Below are 12,126 nucleotides of genomic sequence, written 5' to 3'. Positions count from 1 at the left end.
TAATATGAGGGCAGAGGGAAGAAGAGACGTGATGTGGGGGCATTTTTGGGACTTGGAGTTGTCCTAAATGAAACTGCAGGGACAGATGCAGGGCATTATATATCCTGCCATAACCCACTGAATGGACTGGGGGAGAGTGTAAACTACAATGTAAACTATAATGCATGTGGTGCAGCAGTGCTCCAAGATATATTCACCAAATGCAATGAATGTGCCACAATGATGAAAGGCTTTGTTGATGTGGGAGGAGCGGGGGGATGGGTAGTGGGTATATGGGAACTTCTTATATTTTTTAATGTAACATTTTGTGTGATCTATGTATCTTTAAAAAAAAAAGACAATAAAAAATTTGCTAATAAAAAGGATTAAAAAAATAAAAGAGCTAGTTTAAGTTGGAAAAAAAAAAAAAAGACAGATCTAACAGTAACAGGAGCTACCATGTTTGTTTATTCAGAGCTGTCCTTTGCCCGCCACTTGACATTCGTGACATCATCAAAACCTCCCTCCAACCTCCTGTTGCTATGCCCATGTCCAGATATAGATGCAGGCTCAGAGAAGGCAAGCACCGTGTCCCAGCCACACAGCACTGGCTGATGAACCCAGGGGTCCAGGCCAGGGCTGGCACTCTCAGCCTCCAAACTCTCCCGACAGATCTGGGAAATATTCTGCTGTGCTCAGAGCCGAGCACGCACCTAAATACTCAACGTCGCCATGGAAACTTACAATAGTCTGTCACGTAGAAATAGGTGGCCTCCGTCCAGGAGCCATTGCCTGCCAGGGAGGTGGCCCTCACACGGACGCTGTAGTTCCCAGGTGACAGCCCACGCAGCCGGCAGCCCCGTTCCAGGGCAAAATGCTTGCGGGAGACGCAGAAATGCAGTTCCTGGGAGACAAGGAGAGGGAAGGGGATGGCTTGGCTGGCTTTGTACATTTGGGAACATCCACCCCCGCAGGGACTTCCTGGAAAAGACCCTGCTTGGAGATGATCCCCAGGGTGTCTGACTTTGAGAATCCCGGAATTTGAGAATCACAGTTTTGACGGATAAGAAAAGAGACCCAGAGGTTATTGTTGCTAATAATTTCCAAACTTCCTATGCCAGGAGCCAAGCATTTGACCAGGATCATTTTATTTAATTCTTACAATGCCACAGTGCATACACCAATATCTTCACACTTGAAAGGAGGAAACTGAAGCTTAGGACAGAGGTTGGCAAACTTTTTCTGCAAAAGGCCAGATAGTAAATATTTTTGGCTTTGTGGGCTAGGTGGTTGCTGCCAAAACTGCTCAGTTCTGCCGATGCTACAGAAAAGCAGCAAATGACAAGCCTGTACCATCCATAAACCAATGGGCGTGGCTTTGTGTACTTTATTGTTTTATTGGCACACACCCAGGTTTCACCAGGTTTGACCCATGGGCTGTAGTTTGCCAACTCGCTTAGGAGTTTAAATGATAGACTGAGCTCCCATAGCTGGTAGGTGGACAGAGCCAGTCCTTGGAGCTAGAAGCTAGAAGCTTTTCCTTAAAGCCACAGTGGGATATTTTCACCAGGAGGCCAGCAAGTCATAGAGATGGGTGGGAAGAAGGAAGGGGCCCACACTGCCTAATTCACAGTTCAGGCTTCTCCCTCCTTCTCCCACCCTCTGCCTTCGTAGAATCGAACATTTAAAGGGGCTTGATGTGTAAGGACAAACTTAAAAGCTCCTTCCTTCCCACGGTGCCATCTTTTGATCTTTCAAATCATCATTGAAGGGGCTGATCTCCAGCTGAATTCTCAGTAAGAGGCATACCAGTAGAGTGGAACACACACAAGCCGATGATGACTGTGAAATCAGAGACAAACCCAGGTCCACTGGAGAGCAAAGCTGTGAAACCTGCAAGCATTGGACTGAGATTCTGAAAACTTTCCAAACAGTCCAAAGCTAACAGTGCATCCAGCACACTGAGCTGGAAAATTGGTGTGGGGGGTGGAGGAGATGTAAAAACTCCCATGCTTATCATGTGACAATAACAGCAAGAAAACAACCCGGACTGACGATGGGGGGTAGGGTGAGGAACTCCAGTCCAAAGGTTCTTCCAAGTAGAATGCGTCACCAAGTAGAAAGGGACGATAAGCAAATATAGAAACCAAGGGTAGCTGCTATCTGGGACAAAGGAGAAAAAATCAGCCTTCAATTTACCACAGACGCCTTGAGGAACCAGGGGTCATGACCAAAGGAACTAGAACCTGATGGGTCTCACAAAACAAAACCCGAACACAAGAATCAAAACCTTTTCAAGGGTTAATAGTGCTGGAGCTGGGCATCTGGATAGGGATAGCGATGTTGGAGTTCTCTCTATGGGGTTTGTTATTATTTTACTAGCTGTTCTGTACTTCAAGTAAAAATTATATATATATTTAAGATGGCACTTATGTAAAAGTTTGTACAAACATGAGAAAAAGATGAAAACTCCAAAAGATAATGAGGCAAAGGACATAAACACACTAGAATTAATGATCTTTCCAGGGAATTGGGTGGAGGGTCCCCCAGGCAAGGAGGAAATAATGAGGGGATGCAGGTACAAAGAAATTTAATGCAAGTTTTAGGATCAGAGACACTCAAAAACAACACAACAAAAACAACTAGAGGTGATTTTGCCTATTAACCTAGTTAAAAAAAAAAAAAAGGAACTCCCACAAAATGCCAGGGAGAATTTTGTAAAACTGGTACAATCTTTACTGTACCATATAAATTGTGTTTTAAAAAAAGGTTAAGGTTATTTTTTTTCCTTTATAAAAGCAATGCTAGTCAATTGAGGAAAATGTGTAAAATAACCATCCAGTCTTGCCTATATAAAGATTTTTAGAAAGGCCATTGTAACCTCTTGCTCTCTGCTACTTTTCTCCCTCATCTCACTACTCCCCCTAGGGCTAAAATGGCTGGTCTGACTGGGATCAGGATTGGGTTGTGTGGGGTGGAAGCTTTAGTGCCGGATTCCTGCTGGTACTCCTTGAGCCCCAGGAGCAGGAGGAGTTGGATGCCAGCAGACGGCAATTGGGAGAACCTGGGAGAAAGTAGTTAAGGCCAGGGTTAGGGTTAGGTTTAGGTCCAATGTCAATAGAGTGACCAGGTCTTCCAGTTTACCCAGGTGTCCCTGGATCATGCGACTCAACTAGGAAAGTCCTGGACAAACGAGGACAAGTGGTCTCAGCAACAGGAATAAAATCAAGGTGAGTCTGCTGTAGATACCCATGCTGCTCACTGCCCAGAATGCAGGCCCTTTTTCACTACCAACGCTGCTCTGAACTTCCCTAGGAAGCTTCTTCTCTTCTGAGGAGGCTTTGGCCTCCTACCCTTACCACCACCCCAATTCCCGGGTGAGCCATGATGCAGAAAGCCAACGAGTCCCGTTGGTTCACAGAAGGCCTCAAAACTCAGGACTGCCTTAGCCATTGGGGAAAGGCAAATGCAAATACAAAACCACTTCACACCCATTAGGACAGCTGTAATAAAAATAACCTATAATAACAAATGTTGGCAAGTATGTGGAGAAATTAGAACCCTCATGCACAGCTGGTGGGAATGTAAAACAGTGCAGCTGCTTTAGGTAACAGAGTTACCATATAACCCAGCAATTCCACTCCTAGGTATAAACCCAAGAAAAATGAAATGTGTCCACACCAATGCTTGTACATGAACGTTCATGGCTTCTGTGATAGCCCAACAACCCCAATGGAATGGATAAACAAAATGTGTATATCCATGCAATAGAATATTATTCAACCATGAAAAAGAATGTGGTACTGATCCATGATGCAACATGGACAAACCTTGAAAATGTTATGCTGAGTGAAAGAAGTCAGACACAAAGGCCCACATTTCCATTTATAGGAAATGTCCAGAATAGAGACAGAAAGCAGATCAGTGGCTGTGAGGGGCTGGGGGTAGAAAGGGAGTGATTGCTAATGGGCACAGGGTTCCTTTCAGGGATGAAGAAAATGTTCTGAAATTTAGATAGTACTGGTGGTTGCAAAACTCTTTCAATATAATAAAAACCACTGAACTGCAGTTTGAAAGGGTGACCTTTATGGTGTGTGAATTATTTTGCAATAAAGCTGTCATTTTGTCATCAGATGGTCACATGATCTGAGCCAGTCCAGCAGGAGTGTGCCTCAGTCTTGCTGGGAGTGCCAGGTCATGGACACTCTCTTTCTCTAGACTTGGTGCCAGGAGGTATGAGATTTGTGAGCACTGAACCCACAAGAGGACAGCCTGGGGCTGCTGGAGCTCACTGTGTAGAGCCTGAACACGCAACTGATCCAAAGGAATTCCTGGGTCCAGCCATGCCTGAGGCTCCTTCTATCTACATAGGAGCCAAGTAGATCCCCTTAGTCCGTAGGAGGGGTTCTTAACTGCTAGTTGAAGACGTGGGGACAGCAGTAGAGAGAATCTAAAATCCAGAGCCTGCGATCCCAGCCCCTACATTATACTGGACAAAGGCCATCCCGAACATAATTTTAAATGGATGATTCGCTTTGGCCATGATACGTCAGCAAACGTGATTTAAGCAGAGGATATAAAGGTGCTTGTAAGATGTGATGTCGGCAACATGGCCATAAAAATATCCCTGTAAAAAGCCTCCCAAAAGATTGAGAGAATGAAAGGACAAATTCCATTTGCTTTGAACTCTGGAAGATGGTAGAAACTGGATAATGACTCCACAAACGCTGAATCAAAGAAACAGAAAAATCTCGAGCAGGAAAAGTTCATCCCAGACCTCCAGCCAGTTCCCGTTTCCCCTCTCCTCGCTCCCTCCCACTTGGCTCAGGAGCCACACTGAGGCACTAAAGCCCCAGGACCCTCTCACAGCCATCCTGTAGACCGAATCACAGCAGTGAGTTAGAACTCCACGCTTATCCAGGCACAGGGACCTAAGTCCACTGAGTCCCAGGGTAGGAGATGCAGATGAGGAATGCTGCATGCACAGAGCCGGGGGGCAGGGGGCAGGGGGCAGTGTGGAAAACACCATAGAAAGGCTCCTGGGAACTGCTGTGACCAAACCAGATATAGTTGTCTGGACCATCCCAAGGTAAAATGGACTTTTCTGAAGTAATTAATCTTTCTGGATTGCCCCATCTGGCTCCCCAGGGCAGAGTACCTAACAAGAAAGAAACTGGAGAAGTGAAAGCTAAAAAACAAACAAAAAAACTGGGGGAGAGTTTAAGCTGAACCTTTGAAAGATAGGATGGGTCCCAGAACTGAAATGTGCAAGAAAAAAGGAGCACTGAGTAAGGAAGAGATTTTAAACAAATCAGAGGAGCTGGGGAGAAAAGAATGCACAAAAACAAACAGAAGAGATCAAGATTCCAGGAAAAGGAGCAGAGAAAAGGAAGCTCTCTCCTGGAGGTGAAACAATTGCAAAAAAGTGCAATCTTAAAAATTGCACCACATATCCAGGGCAAGAATCACTGAAGAAGAGCTGAGAAAATCTGATCAGTTAAACACAAGTTATCTACATGTCTAGAATAAGTTAGAGTTAGACCAAATGTCGAAGAAGAGCCTTAACACAAAGCCAATAAAAAATTAAACCCTAGACAAGAGGGAGAAATGGACTTCCAGAGTTAAACCATCAAGAAATCAGATGTCTAGACACAACAAAAAAATCACAAGTCATACTAAGAAACTGGAAGGTATGGTTCAGTCAAAGGAGCAAATTAAAACTTCAGAGGAAACTCAGAAGTTGGAACAACTAATCAAAGATGTTCAAACAAATCTTCTAAATTGATTCAAGGAGATGGAGGAAAATATGCATAAAGAGATAAAGAATTTTAAGATGCTGTGCGAACATAAAGAAGAATTTGAAAATATAAAAAGAAATATACCAGACATTTTTGGGATGAAAGTCACCATAGGAGAGATTAAAAATACTAAAGGTGTATAATCACTGATTGGAACAGGCAGAAAAAAGAGTCAGCACGCTAGAAGTTAGGACAACACAAAAAGAAAAAACACAAAAAGAAAAAAAATTGAGCAGTGTCTCAGGGATCTGAGTGACAGCAAAAGTACACATACACACATGTCATACCTGTCCCAGAAGGAGAAAAGAAGGGAAAAGGGGTAGAAAGCATAATTGAGGAAATAACGACCAAAAACTTTGCAACTCATGAAAGACACAAATATAGGTGTAAAAGAAGCACTACATACTCCAAACAAAATAAATCCAGATAGAAATACTCTGAGGCACATACCAATCAGAATGTCAAATGCCAAAGATAAAGAGAGAATTCTGAAAGCAGTAGGATAAAAGCAATTTGTCACCAAAAAGGGATCCTCAATAAGATTTCTCATCAGAAACCATGGAGGTGAGAAGGCAGTGGTATGATATATTTAAGGTACTGAAAGAGAAGAACTGCCAGCCAATAATTCTTTATCCAGCAAAACTGTCCTTCAAAAATGAGGGAGGAGGTGTCCAAGAGGGGACAGCAGGCTGTAATCCTCCTCTAGAAACTGCGGGAAGACAGGCAGGTTTACCTGCCAGGAGGAATGCCAGGGGATGGTGGGGGCAATTGGAGAGGGCAGCTAGAGAGAGGTGACCCAGTGGGAGTGGGCTCTGAAGCAGTTTCAGGGAGAAGGGAGGGGGGACTGATCCAGCAGGCTGCCCCACCCACCCGCCCTGGGAGAGGAAATGGGTCAGGGGAGATGGGGGCTGTTGACAGGCACCTAACAGTCCAGGAGAGCAGGAAGCCTGGAGAAGCCACCTGCAAAACATCAGAAGCAGGAGCAGCCTGCAGTAACATAGGGCAGGCAGAGGAAAATGACAAGACTTCAGAAGCCGAACCTAACCGGTAGAGTGGGTGTAGCTCAGTGGTTAAACTCCTGCTTCACAAATAGGAGATCCAGGTTAAATACCTGGTGTCCTTTAGGAATGAATAAATAAATAAGTAAATAAAGCCTAACTGGTATAGTGATAAGAGAGGCCAGGAGAGATGAGCTGCAGGAAACATAAGGTATATTTATTTACTTATTTGTAGGTTGTTTGATTTTTCACTTTTATATTTTTAAATTCCTTATTCTTTTCTCTAAACCCAGTTTCCTTAACTGGGGAGGGCAGGCTGCAAGAACACTGACTGATGAGCACTGGCAGCTTGAGATGGTTGTTAGTGGCCTGAGAGGGAAGCCTGTTTTTTCTTCCAGGCGTTTTGTGTTTTGTTTTGTTTTGTTTTGAGTCCTTGTTTTTTGTTTTTGTTTTTTTAACCTTCTTTTCTCTCTTTTCTCAATTTATTTCTTTTCTTTCTTTCTTTTTTCTCCTCTATATTGCTTTTCTTTCATTCCATCTTCTCATTTGGTTCTCATTTTCCTCCTATATTTGACTTTCTGGTCTTTTATTTTTTTATTCTTAATCCTTTTTATTTTTTATGATTTTTCACTCTTATTTTTTCTTTTCTATCAGGTACTTTTAAGGTTCCTTTCCCATCTTCTTAAAATTTATTTTTCTCTTCTCCTTTCTTTTGCTATGGTCTTAATATTTTTTCAGGGGAACATGGACAAGTACAAGGACACAGGTAAGTGGAACAAGTGTCAAGGAGGAATCTTAACACAAAACAAAACAAAATAAAAGCCTGGAGGAGAAAGAGAAACTCACCATCTAAATAAGCCCATTAACATAAACAGATGCCAAGACACCAGCAAAAAACTTACAAGCCATACTAAGAAACAGGAGGACATGGCCCAGCCCAATGAACAGACTGAAAAAACAGGAGGAGATGCAGAACATGGAACAACCAATCAAGGATGAAACGAAGTAAATCAACTTAATGAAGTGAAGGTGAAGATAAAGAATATTAGGAAGACATTAGAGGAACATACAGAAGAAATCTTAACATACATAAAAAGATAGATCTGTTGGTGATGAATGGCACAATGCAAGAAATTAAAAATATGCTGGAAGCACATAACAACAGATTTGAACAGGCAGAGGAAATATTTACTGATGTCAAAGATAGAACTTCTGAAATCAGAAAGATAGTAGAACAGATAGAGAAAAGGAAAAAAATCAGCAGGTATTCAGGGAATTGAATGATAACACGAAATGCACAGACTTGCATTATAGGCATCCCAGAGGGAGAAGAGAAGAGAAAGGGGACAGAAGGAGTGCTGGAGGAAATAATGACTAAAAACTTCCCAACTCTTTTGAGGGACATAAATGTGCATGTTCAGGAAGTGCAGTACACCCCAATCAGTGTAAATCCTAACAGACCTACCCAGAGACATATACTTATCCAATTGTCAAATGCGCAGGACAAAGAGAGAATAATGAAAGCAGCAAGGAAAAAGAGATCCATCTCATACAAGGGAAGCTTGATAAGAGTAACCAATGATTTCTCATCTGAAACATCAGAGGCGAGAAGGCAGTGGTATGACACAGTGCCAAAAGAAAAAAAAACTGCCAGCCAAAATCTGTATCCAGCAAAGATGTCATTCAAAAATAAGGGAGAATTTAAAATATTCATAGATAAGAGAAATTAAGAGTTTGTAAACAAGAAACCTGCCCTTCAAGAAATACTGAAGGCGGGAAGTGGATTTGGCTCAATGGATAGAGCATTTGCCTACCACATGGGAGGGCCAAGGTTCAAACTCAGGACCTCCTGACCCATGTGGTGAGCTGGCCCATGCACAATGCTGATGTACGCAAGGAGTGCCATGCCACCTAGGGGTGTCCCCCGCATAGGGGAGCCCCACACGCAAAGAGTGCACTCTGTAAGGAGAGCCGCCCGGCATGAAAAAAGCACAGCCTGCCCAGCTGTGGCACAGCACACACGGACAGCTGATGCAGCAAGATGATGCAACAAAAAGAGACACAGATTCCCAGTGTTACTGACAAGAATCCAAGCGGACACAGAAGAACACACACAGCAAATGGACACAGGAAGCAGACAATGGGGTGGGGGAAGGGGAGAGAAATAAAATTTAAAAAAAAAAGAAATACTAAAGGGAGTTCTGCCGGTTGAAAGAAGAAAAACAGGAGAGAAAGGGTTGGAGGAGAGTATAGAAAGGAAGATTATTAGCAAGAAAAACTGAAAAAACATTTTTAACAAAAACAAAATATGACATATATAAACCTAAATTTTTTTATATATTCATTTTTTTAAAAAGATTTTACTTATTTATTTATTTCTCTTCCCTCCCCCTGCCCTGGTTGTCTGTTCTCTGTGTCTATTTGCTGCGTCTTCTTCTTTGTCCACTTCTGTTGTTGTCAGAGGCACAGGAATCTGTTTCTTTTTGTTGCGTCATCTTGTTGTGTCAGCTCTCCATGTGTGCGGTGCCATTCCTGGGCAGGCTGCACTTTCTTTGCGCTGGGTGGCTCTCCTTATGGGGTGCACTCCTTGTGCGTGGAGCTCCCCTACGTGGGGGACACCCCTGCGTGGCACAGTACTCCTTGTGCGCATCAGCACTGCACATGGACCTGCTCCACACGGGTCAAGGAGGCCCGGGGTTTGAACCGTGGATCTCCATGTGGTAGACGGACACCCTAACCACTGGGCCAAGTCCGCTTCCCTATAAACCTAAATTTAAAATGTCTAATGTAAGTACTGCCTTGAAAGTAATAATACTGAATGTTAATGGATAAACTCTCCAATCAAAAGACATGGATTGGCAGAATAGGTAAGGAAATATGACCCATCAATATGCTGTCTAGAAGAAACTAACTTTAGACCCAGGGATGCAGGGAGGTTGCAAGTGAATGGTTAGAAAACTATTTTAATGCAAATAATAACCAAAATAGGGTGTGAGTAGCTCTACTAATATTGGACAAAATAGACTTAAAATGCAAAACTATTGTAAGAGACAAAGATGAACACTATGTATTAATAAAAAGAGTAATCTATCAAGAAGAAAGAACAATCATAAACATTTCTGCACCTAACCAGGGTATCCCAAGATACATGAGGCAAACATTAGAAAAACTAAGGGAAGAAATAGGTGTCACTACAATTATAATGGGGGACTTTAATACACCATTATCACCTTTAGACAGAATATCTCGACAGAGGGTCAATAAAGAAATAGAGACCTTGAATAATACATTAGAGGATCTAGACCTAATAGACATATACAGAACATCACATGCAAATATTACAGGATATACATTCTTCTCAGGCACACATGGATCATTCTCCAGGATAGACCACATGCAAGGTCACAGAACAAGTCTCAATGAATTCCGAAAGACTGCAATTATACAAAGGAATTTCTCTGCCTGCAATAGAATGAAACTAGAAATTAATAAGGGGCAGAGACCCAGAAGAGGCACAAAGACATGGATGTTAAACAACACACTCTTAGACAATCAGTAGGCCAAGGTAGAAATTGCACACACACACACATACACACAAAATCAGTATCTACCTTGAAATGAATGAAAATAAGAAGACAACATATCAAAACCTATGGGATGCAGCAAAAGCAGTAAATGCTTTTACAAACCATAAATTCTTCTATTAAAAAGAAGAACGAACTCAAATCAATGATCTAACTGCACACCTAGAAGAACTAGAAAAAGAACAACAAACTAATCCTAAAGCAAGCAGAAAGAAGGAAATAAAGATAAGAGCAGAACTAAATGAAATTGAGGGGGGAAAAAACACTAGAAAAAATTAACAAAACCAAAATCTGGTTCTTTGAGAAGATTAATAAAATTGACAAACCCTTAGCTAGACTAACAAAGAAAAAAAGGGAGAAGATGCAAATAATAAAATAAAAAACAAGAGATAGGATATCACCTTTGATGATATCATAAGAGGACACTGAAAAATTCTATGCCAACAAGATGAATCACTTAGATGAAATGGAAAACTTTCTAGAAATACACAAGCAACTTACATTGATGAAAGAAGAAATTCTTCCTTGAACTCAACAGATCAATCACAAGTAATGAGAATGAATAAATCATCAAAAACCTATCAACTAGGAAAAGTCCAGGACCAAATGGCTTCACAGGTGAATTCTACCAAGCATGCTGAAGGAACTTACACCAATCCGGCTTAAACTCTTCAAAAAATAGAAGTGGAGGGAACATTGCCTAATTCATTCTATGATGCCAACATCAGCCTAATATCAAAGCCACATAAAGATGCTACAAGGAAAGAAAAGTACAGACCAATCTTTCTGATGAAGCTGACTGCTAAAATCCTCAACAAAATACTTGCTAATCATATTCAACAACACATCAAATGAATTATACATCATGACCAAGTGGGCTGCATCCCTGATATGAAAGGATGGTTCAACATAAGAAAATCAATCCATGTCATCTACCACATTAACAGACGGAAAGAAGAAAATCACATGATCATTTCTATTGATGCAGAAAAAGCATTTGACAAAATACTGCATCTTTTCTTGATAAAAATATAGGAATAGAAGGAAATTTCCTCAACATGATAAAGGATATATATGAAAAACCCACAGGAAACATCATACTCAATGGTGAAATGCCTTTAGCATTTCCCTTTAAGAGCTTTCCCTTTAAGATCTGGATAAATACAAGGATGCCCACTGTCACGGCTCTCATTTAACATTATGTTAGAAGTACTTGCTTGAGCTTTTAGGCAAGAATAAGAAATAAAAGGCATCCAAATTGGAAAGGAACAAGTAAAAAATTCACTATTTTCAGATGACATGATCCTATATGTAGAAAGCCCTGGAAAATCTACAACAAAGCTCTTAAACAAGTTCAGTAAGTGGCAGGATATAAGATCAACACAAAAAATCAGTAGCATTTCTGTATACTAAAAATGAGCAATCTGAGAAGGACATCAAGAAAAAGGACCTGTACACAGAAAATTTCACAACATCCTTAAAGGAAATCAAAGAAGACCTAAGTAAATGGAAGAATAAACATCATTAAGATGTCGGCCCTACCCAAAATGATTTACAGATTTAATGCAATCCCAATAAAAATTACAACATTTTTTTTTACTGAATTGGAAAAGCCAATTATGAAATGTAATTGGAAGGACAAAGTCCCAAAATATTGAAAAAGAAAAACAATATCGGAGGAATTATACTGCCTGAGTTTAAATCATACTTCAAAGCTATAGTGGTCAAAATTGCATGATACTTGCACAAGGATAGAAATACTGACCA

At 41.3% G+C, this 12,126-nt stretch overlaps 1 protein-coding gene across 2 annotated transcripts in view; it reads right to left on the bottom strand.

Annotated features, from left to right (window-relative positions):
• INSR (insulin receptor) overlaps positions 1 to 12,126 on the bottom strand; it is a 155,826-nt gene that overhangs the window by 17,487 nt on the left and 126,213 nt on the right. For both annotated transcript variants that reach the window (XM_004477162.5, XM_004477163.5), the window contains one exon: positions 724 to 883. In XM_004477162.5, coding sequence (XP_004477219.1) covers positions 724 to 883 — 160 coding nt within the window. The remainder of the gene's footprint in view (positions 1 to 723; positions 884 to 12,126) is intronic.

The sequence above is a fragment of the Dasypus novemcinctus genome, chromosome 19, assembly GCF_030445035.2.
Source record: "Dasypus novemcinctus isolate mDasNov1 chromosome 19, mDasNov1.1.hap2, whole genome shotgun sequence".
Taxonomy (NCBI): Eukaryota; Metazoa; Chordata; class Mammalia; order Cingulata; family Dasypodidae; genus Dasypus; species Dasypus novemcinctus.
Note: the sequence above shows the minus strand (reverse complement) of the source record. Positions and strands in the feature narration are given on the sequence as shown.